Source organism: Caloenas nicobarica, chromosome 16, assembly GCF_036013445.1.
Source record: "Caloenas nicobarica isolate bCalNic1 chromosome 16, bCalNic1.hap1, whole genome shotgun sequence".
Classification (NCBI taxonomy): Eukaryota; Metazoa; Chordata; class Aves; order Columbiformes; family Columbidae; genus Caloenas; species Caloenas nicobarica.
Window position 1 is genome coordinate 5,354,464 of NC_088260.1, and position 22,344 is coordinate 5,376,807.

The 22,344-nt window shown below is 45.4% G+C and overlaps 1 protein-coding gene across 10 annotated transcripts in view; it reads right to left on the minus strand.

Moving 5' to 3' along the window:
- ATXN2 (ataxin 2) overlaps nucleotides 1-14,756 on the minus strand; it is a 51,620-nt gene extending 36,864 nt beyond the window's left edge. For all 10 annotated transcript variants that reach the window (XM_065646098.1, XM_065646104.1, XM_065646102.1 and 7 more), the window contains exons 1-5: nucleotides 14,528-14,756; nucleotides 7,679-7,715; nucleotides 5,998-6,057; nucleotides 5,227-5,298; nucleotides 4,841-4,991 (exon numbers count right to left, since the gene is read on the minus strand). In XM_065646098.1, coding sequence (XP_065502170.1) covers nucleotides 4,841-4,991; nucleotides 5,227-5,298; nucleotides 5,998-6,057; nucleotides 7,679-7,715; nucleotides 14,528-14,649 — 442 coding nt within the window. In that variant the 5' untranslated portion in view covers nucleotides 14,650-14,756. The remainder of the gene's footprint in view (nucleotides 1-4,840; nucleotides 4,992-5,226; nucleotides 5,299-5,997; nucleotides 6,058-7,678; nucleotides 7,716-14,527) is intronic.
- Nucleotides 14,757-22,344: the final 7,588 nt, after the last annotated feature.

Here is a 22,344-nt window from a genome sequence, read left to right on the forward strand (position 1 = left end):
ATACAGATGAACCAGGGGGAAAAATAAAAGTCAACAAGTCAAAACAAAGCCACCACTATCTAACAAATGCTACAGATCAGAGTGAGATGTACACAGTCAGTGCCGGGCTTCCCAGTAGAACCCAGTATGTGATGGGGTACAGGAAGTTTCATTGCTCTTCATTTCTCTCTCACTTTAGAATAAAAGTCACAAGTGGGACTGCACTTCTCTACAACTCGAAGAAAATCTGGAGTTAGGAGAAATTCAAGCTACAAAGGCAGAGTCCTAGTCAGGGAATAGGGTCTTATGAGCATCCTGGCAAAGTTCAAAAGTAGCAGAACGGCACCTCAAGGCACAGATCACCATTTTCCTGGAATAAACAGCCAGGCAGGCACATGGCACACCAAGATTAAAAATGTGGTGAGTCAAACAAGACTTTACCAACAACAAAATTGAGAACATATATTAAAAAAAAAATTTCTACAAATAACTTGTTTCCAAAATAAAAATACTTCTTTTATGATTATTAGTAAAGCAGAAGCTAAAACATGAACTGCTGTGGCAAGTGGCAACTGGTAGAGTAATAACAGAGAAGATTCTGAGTGCACATGCTCAGTTTCCTCGTATCTCTGAGCTGCTGAATGAGCAATTCACATGACACCTTCACATGGCTAAATTTTTATTCAATTCATTTTCTACATGGTAAAACCCAAGTTAAAGATCAAATGAAAACTGGTCAAACAAAGAGCTTGAGCTGTAACACTCAATTAGCCTCCACTGCCTCTGTACCTGCTTCACGTGACATCTCCTAAGTAAAGAAGTTTGATATCAAAGACCTTGCTTCTTGTTTTAAAGCCCAAGGACAATTCTATGCAACGGAAATTCACCTAAAGTAAAGGCAAATTAAATGTACACATTCTGAGAAAAACTCAGCTTGGGCAAATTCTCCAAGTATGTGTTATTAAACGAGTTAGAAAAATGCCAGAATAATTAAGAGTCCACGTTTAATTAATTTCAGTGATTAACATGCTCGTTTTCACAAAAATATTTTGAGCTACTAATGGTAAAAATCACAAATATGCAATTAAGTGCAACTCTGCAGTTCAAATGCTACGAAACCAGTCGGCATTATGGGCCAAAGGTGTCCGTGCTGCACCCTGCAAGCTTTGATCAAGTTTACTAGAGCCCATGGTAAACTGAGGTTTCATCTTAAAGGTTTCAACAGTAAACTCTCATTTGTTTTGTAACTACTTACTAGTGATTTGAAACATTAAAACCAGTTACCACCAGCTTTGCAGAGCCAATATTTCCTTCCGTTGTCCATAATATGCCAATTGCTATTCCCCTTGCAACACTTTCTCTGGAAGGATGCCACTTTTGGTGCTAATTCAAGGAAAAACTTAAATAGCCAATTCTCTTCTGACTTTTTTCATTGCATTTGTAATATTTTTCTCAGAATGCAGTAAAAGTCCTAAAAAACCCAATAAAAACATTGTAGAAGCCTTTTACTTTAACAGTAGTTATGATGTTGAATTGTCTTGTCTTTAAAGAGAAGCCAAGAAGGCAGCTCTGAAGCCTTACTCAAATTTGAATCATATGCAAACCAGCACTGTCGAGTATTTAGGACTACAGAAAACAAAACCCTGCTAGAAGCTGGTTCTGTGGAACACAGGAGGAACATTCCATCTTATTTCAATCATGCAGCCCCAGTAATTTAGCAACTACGAGATCTAAGCAGTTCACCTTGGCCTCAGAAAATGAAACATAAAGATGTTACAGGCCAACATACAGCCAAGGACTTCAACCTGCACATCAGAGTGGACTTTTAGCGCCCAATTTCCAGTGCCAGATGCAGAGGACAGTGTCTGTGCCTCTTTAAATGCAGACAGGATAGACTGAAAGGGGAATGATGGATATAGTACAATTTCACCTGAGTTTTCCAATGCACGTTTCATTCATCAGCCTGCCTGTACTGCAGAAAGCCCTAATTCCACAGTGAGAGACCCTCAGGTGACTCCATTCCTCCTGAAGCCTAACAGGAATCTACATGAGTACAAAGGTTTGTGAAGACTGACAAGACTTGCAAATAAGGGCCAAAGAAGTACAGACATTTCTTTTTTAAACATAAATTGTTAGAACTATCTACGCAGACCTGTTTTCTTCTCCCAACCCTCCCAACTTCTACAATCTGGGCAGGAACCGCACTTCTTCCGCTGGTACGTCTAAAGGTGCAACATCACGCTTGGCATGAGCAAATCTACAACTACTGGTTCCCAACGGGGCGGTTTCACCCACCCCAAGCCTACACTGTCGTTACCTCCCCTGCCCTCGCGTTACTGATGCAGCCGCAGGACGAATTATCAGCTCACTGCTCCAAAGCTGCACAAGCACGATAGCAACGAAAGGTGCCTAGCAGACTATTCAGATGGTTCTTTCAGACACCACTGTTTTTTCACTCAACTGAAAGGAGAAATCCACCCCATTCCCTTTCTCCCCACCTGTCGCTCTTTTCCAGGACTCTCCCAGTCTCTTTTGCCTGACCTGATCAGACAGACAGACAATGCAGGGAACGTCTCTGCTATTCCAGTCTAGGTCAGAAGATCAAGTCCCACAGTCAGGAGCACCATTTGTGCTCCCCCAGCTCAGCAGAGAAGCAAATGACAGAATAAAAATCCATAGAACTCCAGATACTTATACTGAACCATGAGATCAGGGTGCACTAAAATTTCCAAAACAGTATCTTTTGCAAAAATTTGTCTGCTTCGAGGCTGCCTCAAAAGTCTGGTAGTCTCCTAAGGGGTAGGAGAAACTACAGAGACCCCAAACAACCCTACTCCAGGTAAGCCTCTCCTATGACAACGAAGTGCTTGTCAAGTGCCTTTTGTTGGACTATGTCTTTAAACAAGCGAGAGCTGCCTTTCCAACCAAATAGGTCCAAATTGTCTGCTAACTTGCCTGTGAAAGTCAAAAAACATCGACGGTTAAGCGAGTTAAAAATTTTTGTTCCTGGGTAAGCGCAACACTGTCAAACTTATCTGGCCGGGCACCAGACAGTGACCATTCCCAGCACAGGAGTTCACACTCGCTTTTTGCTGTGAATCACATGGGCTTATCTGACTCGGTACCACGAAGATTTGGGTTTATTTTTCAGAACAAAAGGCCAGTAGTTCCTGCATGCATGTTCATTCACTTCCACTGTTTTGAATCCTCGCTTATTTAATTTCCCAAGAAGTAGAAAGCCCTTCATTGCTCTAATTTGCAGGTGTGATCCGAGACTGACTTACACTTTCAAGTGTCCTTTCAAGATAACACATTTTTGACACAAAATGGAAAGCAGATTAATTTACCCACTACGAGTTATCGAGTTTTGCAGCCTTCCAGTTTATCTTGCTCCAAGTCTCTACAGCTTTATTTCAGCTCTCCTCTCCACCTACTTAAGAGATTTAGATTCAAAGGCATTCTACCTAATAAAGCAAACTGAGCAAATGTTCAACCTGAAGCAGTCATTTTCTTCTAGAAAATTTCCACTGAGTAATTATTCCTAGAAGTAGTAGTATATTCTTCATTCCATTTGCTCAAAATCTATAAGGATTGGGTAATGGAGAGTCCAGTCTGCATTTACATTAAAGTGATGTCCATAGCAGACCCATTATAAAGCAGCTCTTGTGTAATTTAAATTCAAAGTCCCAACCAGAACCTAGAACTTCTCTGCATTTCAATGCTACGTTTGCTCTGACATTATGCATCATCTTCTGGGAAAAGCAAATTCCTTGAAACAACAAGCCTCTCATTCTTCAGCTTTACATCGGGCACAAGCATATGCACGTACAAACACAAGGTGAAAAGAGAAAGGTCTCATTAATCGTCCACCAGCCCCTACGCATCTCTAGGTCACGACTACATGGGAACAAAGCACGTGCGTTACAGCCACTTAGCTCCCAGTGACAGTTGTGCATCAACCTGAAAATGTGCACATATGGCACAGAAAGCTACGGATTTGCTATTGTTCCTTAGCCCAGCAAATGAGGAACATAAACATAAAAACCCTTGAGATTTGCTGCCCAAAGGAAAAAGAATCAGCAAAGGCACTAGAGCTGTCTGTCTTATGGGTCTCTTAGACTCCAGAAAAATAAAATTAGGGTCTTGGAGGTCAGACATCAAAAGTCTGAAGACTGCCTGACTGCCTGCAAAATTGTTTAATTCGGAGTTTCAAGCCATGTCTTCAAGATTTCACAACTACTTGCCTGCCACCTCACTAGGTTCTTCTGTATTTTAGAGAGCCTTACCTACAGATCTATAAGCACAAAAGCAGAAATTAAAAACACAAATAGTGGATTTTCTAAGAATTTTTAGCTCCATTTGCAGTAGTATTTTTAGAATATTTCTATGAATGCATGTTTAGAGACAAAAGGTACTTAACTGAACATAGACTTTATATATACACCAACTCTGAACAATATTTCTTTATAAAGAATGTATATATTCATGGATTCTCATATAACATTTAATACACTAATCTAGAAAAACATTCATAAAAACAAAACCCAACCTCCCACAAAATCTGTAAAATGTTTTATAACACTGCTAAGGATTTGCTTTCCAGACACCTAAAAGAGTTGCTCCCAGCAGTGCACCCTCACAAAAGTTCTGCAATATATTTTTCAAATGTTGATAAATTTCTGATTTCAGGAGGTGCTGAGCATCCACTCTTTCCATTGACTTTAATGGGATATTTAAATGTGCTGCACTCATTAAGGATTCATAGTCTAAATGTGAATTTTAGTTTTTGGACCCTAAAGCATCTACTTTGAAAATCTTGACTTACGATCTAAGATATAAATAACTTTAAAAACAAGTATACCTCTTCTCGCGTAATTGGTATCCATATCCTTAAAATGCACCATAACAAAATCTGAAGACTTGAACAAGATACTCTCTAGTATGTCTTCACGTTTTGGCCCCAAACTGGATTCTGCGGTTTTCCGATGAGCAGCATCAAGCACTAAATCACACTATTAGAGATATAAAGAGAATACACTAACTTAATCCACAATAAGCTACTCGATAACTTCACATACTTGCAAAACACAGACAGTTACAATAGTTTGCAGAAATGAATCTGATTGTGTAAACCTAGACATGAATAATCAAAATAATTCATAATAAATATTCCCATTTTAAGCAAACATTGATTATTCGGTATTAGGATCTTTTAAAAGAGGGAAGAATAAAAATGAAAAAAATTACCTTAGGACTGTAGGTTTTAAAAACTCCTTCATATATACCACCATTTTTCACCTGTACTTCACATTTGGATCCCTATAATGCAAGAACAATGAAAAAACAGCTTTCTAACAGCCTCACAAATGACACTTGACTCATTTTCTCAGAGATTTATTTTTTACTTAAGTGCAAATGTGTAAAAATACAGCTCAGTTTTTTGACAAATCTATTCATTCAACATTTGCCTATTTAAAAATACGCCACTGTGTTCTGCAGATGCAAACGGCTGGATGTGTATCAGAATTTATTCTGAAGGGATTTAAAGATACACACAGAAGCATATTTGGTACTCACAAGACTCTTGATAAAATTCCGTGCACATGTGCGGTTACAACTAAGGATGAAGGCTTGTCCTGGACTCTAGCAGATGTGGGACAGCCTGCCTTATTTAATTTTGGCATGTCAAGACTTGCCTTAAAATGTGGGGAGAAAGGCACATGGACTCACTTTATTTATCCATAATCTCTCTAAAGACAAAAAATTCAAAGTATGACCTGAATATGACCAAAGTATGCACCTAAGAAATTGGCCATACCTCTGCAGATAGTATTTGAACCTTTCCAAGCCAAAAATACAGAATAGCTACTACTGTGATTCTTTACATTTCAATTTTGGCAAAAGATGCCTACTGTTAAAGTTTAATATTCACTCAGTTATATTACAATTAACGGTCTAGTTAACAATTCTGTATCACTATAGAAATTGTTCAGCCTCCTTCCAAATATGAAGACTTACAACAACTGACGTAAGTATGTGAACCATTCTCATGTTTGCATAGATGCCATCGAAAGAAATCTGAAAAACAACAAAAAAAATGTCATGAATATATGAGAAACACTTGTAACAATTCAAAAAGCTAGTGTGCCAAAAATAATGCAGGCTTTCATCAGTACATACTAGTTCCTAGAAACACTGGTCCAAAATCTTACTCAGTCAATATACGTAGAACTTAGGTCACATAAGATTTCCAGAGGACTCTTACCCTTTCTCTGATCATTAAAGATCTGAACACCCTTCCAAACAAGATAAACATCACAAAGTGCCCCTAACGTCACTCAAGAAGGAAATTCTGCTGTTTGAGTGAAGCCTGTGTGCAGGCTCCTAACGGAAAAAGCCCTGCTAACATCCCTCACTGGTTCAAGAACCATCAACAGGATCAGGTACTTCACCGGGTGCTTTCAGGGCCTGCTAAGCTACATCTTTTCATCTAACACACCTGATTACATGCATTAACGGAAGCTAAAGCTGTCAAATTGTAGCACCAAAGAGCTACAAAATCCATCACAAAATTAGTCAAGAGTAATCCACTGTGGTATCAAAACCTGAGATCCTCCAGTGAAGCTGACCAAGTATCAGCCAGGTTGCTGGATGACACGCTCACATTGGCACACATGAAATGGTAAGGATGTCTGTGCAACAACTTCTATCTCCCTGTCAACCTCATGCTTGTGAAACAAGAGATGGTTAAACATGCAAAGACCTCACCATATTTTGAGCTTTCTAATTGACAGCATATCTTTCAAACTGCCAGCTACATCATCCACTTACTCCTGCACGTTAGCCACCTTCCTGGCCTGAAAAGCCGTGTTTAAGGACACTCCTATGCTCAACACATAAAGACTAACACTTGCATGATGTTTAGTGTTTGCATATGACCTTTTTCACCATTCTTCCTCAAAGCTTCTTTATTTTTCCTGAAGAGTCTTGATATCTTCAATAAACATTTATGTGAGTAAACTGTAGTCCTTTGAAACCTTCCTACTTCTGCCCCATTCCCCAAAATTAGTCATCCTGGAAAACCAGGCCAATAACCAATTGGTAAATATTTGGTTAGTGCAGTTCAAAGATCCACTCTTTAAATAGAGATCCACATCTTTAGCTTTGATAAAATTATGTTCTACAAGTCAAGCAACACCTATACTTCAACAATACAAAGCCTTGACAGTAACTAAGGCTATACATTCAAGTTACTGATAATACTGGGTTCCATATTTTATAGTAAAGCTAAACAAAATTATTATTATTTTTATTTACATAGATGCTGTCTTACTGTCATCTGTTTAAGGGAGAAGCCTATGTCAAAGTCTTCAGAGAAGAACCAATTCAGAGGCACTGCCTTAAGTTAAATGTTATCCGTATCTACAACTATAATTGCAAGAAAATGCAGATGATTTACATCAGCATAGTCAAAAGTCTAAGTGACCTTTCTCCCTTCCAGAAGACTTATATGAATGCAAGATGCTACATCTTTAGAAAAGCATATCTCAATCTAAAATATTCATCAAGGTATCGAAAGGAAAAAATTGAGAGAATATTCCAGTATCTGCTATTCTTACATTGGTACTTGGGTTCACTGTACGTAAGTCATTTCCTGAGATGTAGGAAGCAGTACAATGAGGATAAAACATAAACTTACTGTAGGCTGAGGTGGTCCTTTGCCACTGCTGCGACCTCTGCAATTAAATAAATACATGGGATTCGATTAGAAAAACTGATGAAACTGGTTAATTTCTTAACAAGTAAGAATTCAAAAACCCATCTTAATTTAGTGTTGAGAATGGGATCAAAGAAAACTGACATTCCCCTAGAGTGAGCTGGACAACTACAGGGCCCACTGCATATGTCTTCCAAATTACTGACCTACAGGCCAGTAATACTGGTTAGTAGACAAGAGGGTTACCTACAGTAAGAGGATAAAATGAGGAAAATACTAAGCCTATGTCATTATAAAAGTCCAAAAATATTATCTCTTAAGCAGAATCCTGTTACTAAAGCAAATTCCAAAACTTACTGGCACACAAACCCAAAACCCACTGTCGGCAGAGTCCCTTCTTTAAGACTAGAGGTTCAGCACATCGTCACCGTCCATCTCATTAAGGGCCACCCAACTAACGAACCCACACCACAAGCTGCAGAGGAGCCCGGACCACGAAGCCCGACCCAGAGAGCTGGCTTCTCACTACCATCCAAGGGAAACTCCTTCTGTCCATCCCCTCAAAAACACTAACTCCTTTTAACGCAAATCTGTCAATGTGTAGCACTTGGGATACTTCAGGAAGCTTTTAAATTAACCTGTATGCTCTTAATACTCTGCAAACTGAGATGTAAGTCTGTGCCCTCTACCTCAGACATCCCAGTCCCAGCAGCCTCCCTGCACTGCTGTGCCTTATTTCAAAGTTATTGCCTTTTACCAAGAAGTCCTAGTTTCAAGTATTTCTCATAGTGATTCAGATTTGTATTACGACTTCAGGACTGCACACTGTAATGTGAGGCAAAACAAAATCTTCTGTTCCACTAAAAAAAACCTACCAAACAAACAATTTTTTAAATAGACCCACCTTACAGATGTGCAACCATTTAATTAAAGAGATCCAAAGAATCGTGTCTACATTTCAAAATATCCAAACAACATTGTAATCTAAATCCGACTGAATGTAGCTGCATGCAATTGCTTTTGAAAACACTATGCTGTGGTTGAACACAACCTTGCTCTCAAAACAACATGCCCTTCTAAATAGGGCTGCTGAGTTAGTCATGAAATCAAAGAAACTTCTCCCAATGACCATACATATCCCTCCAATAAATTCTGCAGAAATAAGCGAGTCCATCAGAGAGCCATGAAAGGCCTCAATGAGGAAAAAATGAAAAACCAACAAACTATCACCTGACTTAAGAAAACAAGCTTCTGAAACAGAACCATAGTCTCATACCGCATCACGCACACGGATGACATTTGCCGATTGGCAATAACTGCACATTTCGATGTCTAGCTGACGTTTTCAGAATACTTGCAGTGTACTAATGTCCTGAAAAAACCCTAATGCAAATAGCCTTTATTTAATTACCTATCGGCCTTAACTTTCCATAAGGTAGCTTCAAAGAACTTCAGGCTTGCTCTGGAGACAAGCATCACCATTTACCAAATGTGCCGTTTGTCACACGGCTGCCTATAACCCTTGGTGAACACGGAACATCATTTTTGCATAATATTCAGACAAAGGATCCTCTTCTTTCTGAAATGTGATGTGAAATAAAAGGGAGATATAGTCCAGTTCTCTTTGTTTTTCCTTTTATTACAATCCGAAGCGTCAACAACACGGTCTTTCAAAAAATGTGGCCAAAGTCAAACAATTTCACCAGTTCCCTCTGTTGGTCTCAAAGACTTTAGAAGATACACCTTCCTACATCAGCTATAGAAATGGGCGAAAGGGAAAGAGTTTGGTGGCTTTGAAATAGAAAGCACTCCCATTTTTAGTGACAAGTATTCTTAGAATTTAAATAACTGGGTTGCTAGACTGGTCAGAAAGTCTGGAGTATTCCCTTTAAGCGTCAACCTAAGTGTTGTAGACTTTCCATCTCTTACCACATTTCCAAAATTACTGTTTCTACCCACGTTTCTTTAAGAAACAATCTGATTGTGCGCATCCACATTGGCAAGAGGTCCTAAGTTCTACCTCAGACCAAAAGTTAAGCAAACTGCAGAAATTCTATGTGCTATTTGATCTAACAGATATCTTTACAGACCTGACCTCTTGTTTTCCAGCTACAACTGTTAAACACAAACCATTAGAGAAAAGGAAAGACATTCACCAAGATGAAAAATGACAGATATTCACCAATTCTGCCAATGCTACAATCCAATCAAAACTACGTGTATCTTCTGCTAAAACCAGGGCCACCAACTTGAGGTTTATATTCCAACAGGTGAAGGCTCAGGTTCAAACCTCTGACACATCTTTGATGCATCATATGAAAAAAATAACAGGACCTTTCTGAAAGCAAAAAGGAGACGGTGTTTGACAAGAGTTTACCACCATTTAAAACAGGAGAGTAAAAAATGGGGGTTAGGAAAACTAGAAGGGTCAGTAGCAATTCAGCACTGCTACCTAAAACCACATCTTGATTACAGTAAGTATGGTAAAGAAAAAAATGCATTTTGTATTGCAGAAACATGGTTAAAGATAAGCCTGGGAAAAGGCACAGCAGTTTGGCAAATCCAATTTGTAAACCCTTTCTTTTGAGGTAGCAAAGTCACAAAGGCAGAAAAATGCTGCACCAGACAAAGTAACGACCAAGCAATTAAACTTAGTAGCCAACTCACGGGAGGGCAGCAGTTACACCTTGAGTCAAAGTCTCCATAAGGGCTTAATCCCAAACGCTGCACAATAAACATGTTTCCTCTAGCAGCAACTTGCGATTTTTTTTTTCTATTTTTTATGAGCATTTACTATCCTATTCCTCAGCACCCCTTGCCTCCCATCCTAATGTTTACATGCCAAGTAGAGCATTTGTATAAGCAAAACAAGGTCACGCATTTATATTTTTCCAGTTAAGTGAAAACTAATGCAAGGGACACGAGTCTTTCCAGGATATGGAAGTAAGTCTCGGATTTTCTCTCCAGCAGCATCTTCCCTTTGAGACTAAGAAACAAATGCAACCATCCCGCGATTAATGTCTGGAGCAGAAGTGCAACTACAGACTGTTGAATTTAGCAGAGTGAATAGATGTTTCTGGAGCACTGGCTGACATTACTACAGCTCTGAAAACAACTTTACAGGATACTCTGAAGAACTTTCATTACAACTGCAGAGAGCTGGTAAATTCTTCTGCAGGAAAAATCAGAAGCACCAAGTGCAGTATTTGCCTGTATAAGTCAAACGAATCAAAGCTGTCAAGTTAAGATTATATAGGAAGTCCCACAGCATTGTTTTCTGCAGTTTTTCCCCAATATTGACATCAATAATGTCAGCTCCTGTCTTCTTACAAGATGACAACTTCGGTAGCATCTGAATATGTCAATAACCTGACTCAAGTCTGACCCAGTGCACGCCTGCGACCTGTTGATAGGCTTAGCTGTGGAAGAACCTTCTTCATATATGTTGCCATGAATCAGCTTTTAAATTAAAACTCACTCAAAAGTGAGCATAGAATATCACACTAAGGTGCACTAACAGCAAGAAGGGAAGAGACCTGTAGGTTGTCCATTCCTGTTGCTCAGCAGTTTAGCGCGGTTGCATTAAATCCGACACAAAGATGTTAGAACAAACTAGAAAAACTCTGAATGGCGTGTGCGACCAAACCTCCAACGGTCACATCCAGTGCACCAGAGCGTCCCAGCACTCAACATTCCCCACTACTTCTGTCTGAACAGAACCGACACCTCTCTTCTAGCCTTTACCTAAACCTTCAGTTGGGCTAATAAAAAAGGATGTTAAGGAAATAGGAAAATAAGGATAGGCAAGAAGCGTTGAGTCTCAAAAGCAAACTATGCAACACGGGATCATTTCAGTCTTAATTTCTTCATGGACAAAGCCATTTAAAAAAGACAGTAACTTAGAGTATTCCTAAAGGAGTCCCCAAGTCCAGTTAGGCAAGAAAGTTACCAAATAAAAGGAAAAATACCTTCTGCCACAATTGTAACTAGACACATAACCATCCCAAACCTGAGTCTAGGGTGTTTTCCCTTCAAATAAAATAACAATGGGGAAAAATTGATAACCAAAAAGGATGCAGTGCTTGCAGGAATGCTAGGGCAGATCCAGCTTTCTACCACAGACAGCTAACCTTCCTGCGCTTGGCTAAGGGCAAAACAGAACTAAAACACAAAAAGCAGATATTAGATAATGTTTTGCCCAGCACAGCAGAGCAGGTTTGTGTCTGAGGTCCACATTTTCTGCAGCTGCAGTTCAACATGTTGTTGGCATCACCCCTACAGCCCCATTTCTCAGCTGCCATTTTGCACGTGCAGTTGCTATTAAACAAATGTAGCATTTCACTTGGTGCCTCTTTATTAAAAAAAAAAAAAAAGTATTAATCCTTCTTGTTTGCTCTTCTTGAGCACCTTTAGAGATACCTTCATTTGTGATGTTTCCCCTTATTTTAAAGAAATTAATAATATCATGAAAACAAATCCTAGAATGCCCTTTTTTCACATGAGATTTTACCTTTTCTAATACAAAATCCATATATCCATTATTATGAAATCATGGAAACAAACGTAGTGAGCAAAGTTGACCTTACCCTCACTATCAGACCTACAAGAACCAGGTGCTCAGCCCAATTAAGTCTTACAGTAATGAACGCACAGCAGAAAATTAGTGCCAGGACAGTTAACTACCAATGAGCTTGCTACCCAAAGCTAAGCCTTTATGAGCAACTTAGCCATGAAAAAGTAACATTCTTTTGCATCTCAGGAAGATAAGAGAGAATGCAAGTGCTGCAAGAAAAATGAGCTGCTAGGATGAAACCTGGGCATAAATGGAGATGTTTCAGTTTCTATTAAATAATATAATGCTTCAAATTGAAAACAAGATGCAGGCCTGCTAAAAAACAATTTGATTTTTCAGACAGAAAAGCCACTCAGCTTTTCATTTGCGTGAAGAGATTTGCAGCATGGACCATCTCTGAATTTGTACTCCCAAAAAGACAAGACTTTTCTTTAGAACAGCCAAGGGAAAAGTTCTCTGAAGGTGTTCCATGGGGCTCCATCAGCCCAGGGACTGGGATTTTACTGACCCTTCACTCAGAAATAACTTGAAAAACTAATTAACAAAAAAGAGACATGAACACCTCTGGGGGAACATGTCAGTTGTTTAGCAGCCCCACTAGAACCCCGTAAGGTAGAGAGTTCTGAAGTGGAATTTATCCAACAAAACTGGAAAGGCAGTGCTGGTAGGAGAAATCCAATGGCTTTAATCTTTAAATTTGGGAAACTGAAGCTTGCATCCCCTAATCTACACAGTCAAGTGCTCACCATCATACTGAATTTTAAAGAATAAAGCTGTAGGTTTTGTTGCCCTTCACGTTAACCTCTACAGTGCCACTGTGTGTTGGCAGGGACAACTGTTTAGGCAAAGCACAGTAAACGTCATGTTCGATCTAAACAGCCAGATGTAAAAAACTATTACATCGTTGCAATGAAGTGCTGAGATATTATTGTTGTTATTTATTTCGTCCTTTTCAACCCTACCCAAGCTTTTCCAGTTCCACAAACTGGTAACAAAGTAAAATTCTATTTCCAGTGATGTCCAACAATGGGACCACTGAAAATTCTGTTTTATTGCTAATACACAAAACTGACCACGAATAAAAGTCAAGTTAAAGAACAAGATGAATAAAACTTGAAATGAAACTGCTGTGACTATGACCTTCAGAACTGTTACCGTCCTGCTTTGATGGTTGGTTATGACCCCCACAGCACTGGAAAAATTCATAACAGAAGCTGTGGGGTTTTTTGGTTGTTTGTTTGGGGTTTTTTTCCCCCCTCAAATATGTATGAATTTGTAGAGCTAATGCTCTCCGAGCAGGATCAATCAATCTTCGCGAGGCAGCAGGGGACAGCGGGGCCTCCGCAGCGAGCGTGGGGAGGGGGAGATGCGGGAGGGGGATGCGAACCTGCTACAAGCCCCGGGCTCCTCGCCCCAAAAATCCCTGAAAAAAGGCGAAGCTGTGCTTGGAACCACCATCCACCGCCGAGGCCTGAGCGCTCCTGCGGCCTCCCTTCCCGCGAGAATTTTATTGCGATTTCCATTAAATATATATATATATTTATAAAATGTATTTTTAAATAAACAAAAAATAACCGGCGGTGAGCCGAAGGCGCTGCACCGCAAGCGGCCTCCGCCGACTTCCACAACGCTGCCCCCTCCCCCGCCGGGGACGAACCCGCCGTCCCTCGGCCGCCGCCATCGCGGCCGCTCCGCTCCCGCCGCCACCGGCCCCCCGCGCACGTGCGGCCGCCGGTTCCGGCCCCTCGTACCCGCCGCCCCCCGCCTTCCCCCCCCTCCCCCCTCCGCCGCCTCCTCAGCAGGCGGGTCACGTTGGCCCGGGGGAAGCGGCGCCCCCCGCCCCCGCCGCAGGCCCCGCCAGGCCGCAGGGGGCTTCGCCCGCCGCGGTAATTCCAGTTCCCGCCGTGCCCTCCGCCGTCCCCGGCCGCCTGAAGGGCACCGGCCGCGGCCTGGCCTCGCGGCCTCTCCCCGGCGGCACTGCGGAACCGGCGGGCCCCTCGGCGGGCCTGCGTGTGCCCCGCCCGCCGCCATCCCGGCTCCCGCCCCGCCGGGCGGAGCCCCCCGCGCCGGGCCGGGCCGCGCTCCCCGCCATGCAGCAGGCCCCGCTCCCCCTCCCGGCCGCGCCGCCGCCCATGGAGGCCGGTGCGCGGCAGGAGGGGGGGGTGGCGGGGGGGGGGGGGAGCGGCACCCGCGCCCGGCTCCCCGCGGCGGGGCCAAGGCTAAGGCCGGGGTCGGCCCAGCCGCCGCCGCGCACCCACCTGCCCATGTTCTGCCTCCCGCCGCCCGCGGCTGACGGGAGGCCGGGGCCGCCGCCGCCGCCGGGGGGCTTGCGGTTGTTGCCGGCGGCCTGCGCCGCCGCCGCCGCTTGCTTGAGGGACATGACGAGGGGAGAGGGCCGGGGGTGCGCGCCGGGGCTGGGCGAGGGCCGGTCTGCGGGGCCTCGCTGCGCTGGCGGGGCCGGGGCGCCGCTGAGCTCGGCCGGTTGCTCCCAAACAGTGCGAGCGGGGCGGAGGGAGCGAGCGCGGCGCGGAAGGATCCGCGGAGGAAGGTGGCGGGGGGGGGGAAAGGCCGGAGCGGGCCGGCGGCTGAGGGGAACAGCGGGGCTGAGGGGCACGGCAGTCGCCCCCGCCGCCTCTCGGGTACCCCCGCGGCGGCAGCGGGGTGGCGGCGGAGCGGGGGGCGGCGAGGCGGAGGCGCGGAGCCGGCGGCGGGCGCGGACTCTTTACGGGAAGTCGGAGGGCGCCGCGGCGGTGCTGCGGCGGGTGAAGGGGCGGAGGCGGAGAGGGGAGGGGGACACGTGAGGCGGCGGCGCGGGACGGCGGCAGCTCCCGCCGCAGCCCCGGCCCCGCGGAGGGGAGGGGACGGGCCCGGCGGGGCTGTGAGGCCCCCGCGGGCGGAGCCCCCACCCTCCTCAAACCTCCCCGTGCCTTCACCCCTCGCCCGCGGTAGCTGCAAGGGCAAACCCGAACCCGTGTCAGCCGGGCGGACAGCCCCGGTGCGGGCGGGCCCGCAGGCCCCGGCCCCTGAGGGGAGCGTTCCCCCTCCCGGGAGCGCAGGGCCCTGGGTTGCGGCCTCCGCTGCGGGCCGACCCGCAGGCCGAGGCCTGGCCGGGGCAGAGGCTGACGGGGCCGCCTAGCCCGGGCCTGCTGCTGCCAGCCCGGCCCCGCAGAGGCCCCGCTGCCCCCGGCGAGCGGGAGGGCGGCGGGCTGGGCCCGGCAGCGCATCGTTCAAACAAACGAGACACGGAGAGACACCAAAATCCCGAGGAAAAAAAAAAATGGCCGAGGCGCTGGGTAGCTGCGAGAGGCGCAATGGAGAGCCCCGGCCCCTGCCGCCACCCGCAGATCCCAAACCGCCGCCGGGAAGCGCAGCCCATCGCCCTCCTCCTCCGAGAGCCCGCGGTGAGGCAAGATGGGGCCCAAGGCATCGCCACAGCCCCTGCTCACGACAACAGAAACCTGGGATACTCAGGGGCCGCCTTTTTTTTTTTTGCCCCCCCCCCCGCCCCGTAAATTGCTCCAGACCAAACTAATTAAAATTTGCATTACACTGGTAGAAACGGAATATTTGAAGCCCGAGATGCCAGTTTTCCCATCGCTCCTGTTGTTACCTATCCACTATCACCAGGCTTCCTGCAGTAATCAAAGGCGCAGTGACTCTTTGGTTCTGCCATGTTCGTGGTACCTGCTTTCCCCAGAGCAGTGGTTTCACCAACTCACAGCAACACATAAACATAAAACCTGGACTCTCCTGTTAAAAAAAAAAAAAAAAAAAAAAATCAATGTACATATAGGATTAGTAAGAGCAGATGTAACTTGAAAAACAAGAGCTAAATTGATTTATAGCCATGGTTACTCAAAATGCTCAGAGTGTAATCTATTCATAGAAACGCTCTAGAAATCCCCCAGGATTCAAATGTAATAAAAAGGAGCGGTGCTCTTAGGCAGGCATTATTTATACACCTTGCTTGTAAAGCAACAGCTTTCCCATGCGGTTGGAAGAGTTGTGGGTGGCAACATGCAATGGTAAAAAGATAACAAGATACTTAACAGCTTGCTTAAATTAGCATTTTCCCTACACTTTTGACTGTTAAACTGCTTGTTTTGTTTTACCTTACAGGCCCAAATAACCTCGCGGTTAATATCCTAGCTGAAATGGGCTCAGCACAAAGAGTTTTTCCATGGAAAAATACTTGCCCTAACCAGAGCCAGCAGTTTGAAGGAAACTACGTTTTTCAATCACTGTAGTGAATTCACAAGACAATTTTTGATTCCACAGCCATGGAACCGAGAGAGGTTATTGAGGATTTCTGCAGAGCGAGAGTTTCTATAAGAGATGCTGGCACCTGCAGAGCTGAAGACGGCTCATGCTACCAAATTTTGGGGCCGTTTACTGTAAAATCAGCAGCCTGTTTCACTGCACGTGATGGCATAACTAACATTACCTAAGAAAAGCTAAGGAGAGACCTTTTTAAAATATATATATACACACACACACATAAAACCCATTAGCGTACAAACCCTTGCATTTAACCGATCTTTAGGGTACTGTTTATATATTTTGTCTATATATTTTGTCGGTCCTACTGGGCCTCAAGCAGACTCCCTCCAAGTGCTACCCCAACAGGGGAAATGCAGCAGGAAAAGAACTTGAAGAGCCCAAATCTGCTTTGAAACTACCTCCAGTCAGCCACAGCTGGAAGGATCCCTTCCTCAGTCGTGTGCTTCGTCAGTGTGCTTTGCGTTTTAAAATAAAGTCACTAAAAAAAAAGCACAAGAAGTCTGATAAGAGACTGAGTATAATGTATCCTGGTCACTTAATAGTTGGGGTTTTTTAAAGGACATTACTTCAATGTTTTTTTCAGCTAAGAATGTTTACAGAGCACAGCAATTAGTCACTATGTATGGGGCTAAAGGTTAAGAACTATTAAAGAGCCTGCAGCAGTTTGAAGCAGCAGCCACACTGGGGGGTCCTGCTGGCAAAGAGGGAGCCCTTGATGTTCAAGGATGTCAAAAAAATACAGAAATAAGTTCCACAGGCAGACGTGGTTTCTAAGACATGAAATAAAGTACACTTTGAGGTAACATGTGCTTGAAAAAGCAATATATGAATAAGATTCATGTTCACATCTGCAGGAATGACTCAAGGGCAGGTGCAGTTTGACTTGTTTTCTTCTTCAATGTATTCCTTGTTTTGTTAAGCTCTGTTTGGCTTTCGTTGGTCCCTCCCTTTTTTGTTTGTTGAGCATCTTTGTAAAAAAACACATGAAAAGTAAATACAGAAATGACCAAATTAAAATAGATCACTGAAGAACCTGCAGGTTGGTTTCCAAATCCAGCAGCACAGACGCTGCTCCTCACCTTCCTCCTGCAGTGGACTGCCCAAACCTCCAGCGCAATGGGAATAACCTGCTGTTACGGCACATCGCTCCCTTTGCTTCACATGCGAACAGATCTTCTTTGTTAGCCCACCGTTCCAAATACTCCGTATTTATTACTTTATGCTTTGGCTCTATCAGTTTCTCCCTTTTTTGGCTATTTCCTGCTATTATTTTGGTTGCAGATGCGGTTGTGACAAAGAAGAGCCAACGGTGGGTGCAGAGGTCTGGCTGTAGAAGTGTTGAGGATTCAAATTTACCTGCTCCATGGTCAAGAAAGAGCAGCAACAATTTCTAATGGAGAGTCACGCTCTCTTTTGCCCTTTCTGTCCACGTTCCAGGTTCGAGCTGCTCTTTTTCCAGATGACTATTTTCATTCAGATTCGTGACTCCGTGTGCAGGCTGCATTTGCATAGGGAGCTGAATGAGGCTGATAACATCATTACTTACCAGGAAGTGCTATGTGATGTAACATTTCCTGGATCTGAGCTGCCGGTAGGTGTTGGGCTCTTCCTTGAGCTACCCAGGGTGATTCTCAACAGCATTCAACAAGATAAAACACGCATGTCTGCGGAGGGACAACCGGCATGCAGCGTTTATTTTAAGCAAAATCAGCTGCTAGAGAAGCTCAGAGAACTGAGAGTTTTTACACAAGTCTTTTCTGTTCCTTGAAGAATTCAGTCTTTCAGTCCCATTCTCCCCAACCCTGTTCTTGGAGGCCAAAACTTTGTGAGCAGCACTATGGGCACAGGGATCTCCAAAGACATTAGGAAAACAAATCAGGTACTCCAGCAAATGAGCAGCACTTCCCAGAGATACGGTATTATCTCATCTGCAGTTTGAACTGATGAACGCGCTCCTGGCTGAACCAGAGACAGGTACGTACACGACAACGAGCAAAACCACAGCCCAAACTCCAACCTGACCTGCCTGCCGCTGCCTTTCCTCCCACCCCAGTGTCCCCTCATTGCCTGCAGACCCTCGGGTTTGCAGCTCAGCTCTGAGCAGAGACCAGCTCCCCTCAGATCCGGTTTTTGATCCGCACTTGCACTTCTATAACTATTTCTTCCCAGTTTCTCTCAGCCTGCCAGCTGGGTTCAGGCAGGGATGACGGACACGCCAGCTGCTGCTCCTGCAACCAACAGGAGGTGAAGGGAAATGTCAATGTCCACAGAGCTCAGGAGAGACGTACACAAGTGCCAGAGCTTGTTTCACCTATAACCAACATTTTAGTGGACCTTGCTCTCAACTTCCATTGGCCTCAGACACTAAACGAGGGCATTTCCTTCCTTGGGCAGCAAAGCCACAGGACCTGTACAGCGATGCTGTAGCTCTGTAGCAATTGTTTTGGGACAGAGCTGTGAACTGGGAGCCACCAACTCTGCCCAGCAAACTGCCAGGCAACCCTCAACCAAGCACTTTAAGCTTTTAGATTCCGCATTTTTTACAAAAGAGAGCGGGAAACCCAGCCTTGCTCCAGCTAAGCAGCAGCAGCACACAAAGCAATCGTTATGCCAAGATTTAGCTCTTAAATCCCTCAAGATTGGTGCTCGCAGGGCAGAAACAACCTTTGCCTCACCACCTCGGCAAGCTGTACCTCGGCGTTTCCCAGGCACAGCCACAGACCTGCCAATACCCGTCCTCTCCCTGGCCCTTCACTCAGACAGACGTGCCAACCAGACAGCCAGTTGCCATGGCATTTTTTCCCCCTACAGACAGATGTCCATTAAAAACCCAGTCAGCCCCAGGTTTGCTTCACAGAGCAGCTTTCAGTTATTATTACCAGCCCGCAAGGAATTTCCACTGTGCCCCTTCACCTCAGATGTTTCGATCCACTTCAGGATTAATCCCTGGGGATTAGAAGGAAACTACTGCAGAACGGGCACAGGTACATTCAAAGGACAAATTCAGGATTATGATCTCATTTTATGTTTTTGACAGATGACTGCCACGTGATCACATTTGGAAAGGGTTGGATTTGTTACCTCTGGCGCTCTTTCCCTTGTTCACTAAGGCTCTGTGCTAAAATCATTCAGGCAAATTGGAAGCGAGATGTGGAACTTTCCTCCCTCCTCCGGCACGTTACACCTGGGCCTCAGATCCAGGATTTTGGCTTCAGGAGGATCCTGCCAGTCCCAGCCAGGAGCATCACCAGAGCTTCCATCCCTGGGGAAGGGACTCCCACCCCTCCGGCAGAGCCAAGCACTTCCAGCAAACGCCCGTTCATGCAGGGGCCATGTCTTCCTTGGTTATGAGGACACATTTTTATTTAATATTGGAAAAAGAGCTGGATGGATTCCACCTGCTCCCTCAGCCCATCCCGCCTGCAGTGGGGGCCAAGGGCTGGTCCGAGGGCTCCCTCAGGAAAAGCCGGGGAGCTTCCTACTGCATCACCAGCATCTCAGCAGGGTTGAGCTTCAGAGGGAACGGCCAGGGATTTTTATTTGGATGGTAACAGTGCGAAATGCACGAGAACTGGACACTGAAATTTAACTGTACAATGAAATCAGTTTTCTTTGCTAAAGCACCGTGCTAAGACAACTGTTAAAGAAATCCTCTCGGCGATGTCCAGGGAGGGATCTCCCCTCTCACGCCTCAGTCTCAACCTGGCAGGGCTTCTAACATGTCCTTCCTTTGGGCTGTGGCACTGGGGAGACATAAACCTTCTGCGCAGGAGCTGACATTTTGGAGGCATCATTGCAGCCCTGCATCCTGGCTGGCAGCGAGTTTTTCACAGGAGTCTGCATCTTCTGGGGAGCCAAAAGCCACTGATTCAGCTGTAGGAATGAGAGCTCGTCATAGCTCAGCGAACCAGCCGGCTCCGAACATGTACCCAGACGCGGGGTCCCGAGAGAGCGCTCCCTTCCAGGCTCAGAGTTACTTCCCAACACGAAGCGTTTGGATTTCTCCTCTCGGTTACAGCTAGCGCAGCTGCAAATATGATCAAAAATATCTAATCCTCTTAACCGCTTCTGCAGCTCGACTCCGATTGCCGTAGAGGAAAATGCCGTGATTTCGGGGCACTGCCTGCATTCCCACACAGCTGCCTCTAAACCTCAGGTTTTACACCAGTGCTCGATCCTCCCTGGTGATTTCTTGAAGGAGGCAGCGGTGTTTGGCTCCTTGCAATGAAGCTGCAGGAGTATGTGAGCGAGGGGTGGAGGCCTGGAGCTCCCAGGGCTCCTTCCCTGAGCACGCGGGATCCAGTTGGGATTTCTTCTTTGCTCCACTGAAGCCAGAGCACGTTCAAAAGCTGCCAAGGAGAATTCCTTGGAAGAAAAGCCTCTTTGCTCCTCATGCAGCCCCTGTACTTGCAGAGGGAAACTCTTGGCACGGCTGTGCTGGATGGGACCAGCCGGCTCCCCCTCCGTCAGCACGAGGCCGCAGGCTGCAGCAGCATCCCCATCTCCTGCAGACATCTCCAGCTCACCCAGCTCGCTCGGCTGCATCTCCCACTCGGCAAATCCAGCCCTCACAGAAGGTTTTCCAACCGGGACTCCACACAGACCATCATGGATTCAAGCCAACAGCACTAGGAGTTTCTCCAGCCTATGTTAATTCTGCTTGGACTGATTACCAGTAGCACAGAGGAATTGTTCTAGGAGATGTAGTAATGTTTCATATGCTAAAGAGATTTACTGTGGTTTTGTTTTAGGTTTGCAGAGCTCAGACACAGAAACCATGAAGTTGCCTTGGAACCTCACTCACACCCCTGAGAGAAGGACCCCACCAAGGAGGGTTTCCTTCATGTGCTAAAACCCCTCTGTTTTACACATTTCTTCACCCAATGGCATCACACATCAATAGAGACTAATAAATATCACAAAGGCACATAGAGACACAAGGGAAGAGGAAGACTGGGAGGCAGAGGCACATAAACAGGTGTCAAGAGCATCATCTTTGCATGCAGAAAACCAAGGTACATCCTTCACTGACCTTGTCCTTCAAGGCCATTGCCACCACGTAGGGACACTGCCAGTAGGCAAGAAAAACAGCTACGTTGCAGTCTTCCTGCAGGAAAAGCCCTTCTTAAATACACAAAGGCAGCCTGACTGCTCAGCATGTGGAAGCCATGTGGGTTTTGTGGATATTTTACAACCTCCAGCAGCATTAGGTGCAGCACCCATAACTCCCTGCACACCCCCGAGCGCAGACACGGGGGCTTCACAGCTCAACTGAAGCACTTTTGAGAGCACGACCACTTTGGGAACCTGCAGAATGTTACCACTGAAGTGCCACCTTCAGACAACAAGAAATACGCAGGGACCAGCGTGGCCCCAGGGATCTCAGGTTGGGAATGAGGCTTGTGCTTAAGACAGCACCAGCAAGACAACAGCTCATCCTCACCCCACAAACCCAGATAACCTCTACATCCACAAAATCATGGCATTATTAAGCCTGCCCAAACCCCCCAAGTCTCCTTTTCCTGGTGAGCTCAGGCACCTCCTGCTCAGAGCACAAAACTGTTGCTTCCCAGCCCCAGGAAACTCTTCCCAAAGAGCCCCCACTTGCCCCACCAAGGCAGCCCCCCAGGTGCAGCAGCTTTATAGGAGCTGTTGGCCCCAAAGAAGGTTCATCAGGAACCGGTTTCTTGGTGAGGAAGTAAATGTTGCTCTCTCAGGTGTTTGATGTTTTCAACCAGCTTGGGGTAGAAGGGGTTTGACTCTCCAGCTCCCTGTGAGCAGGTGGAAGGAAACC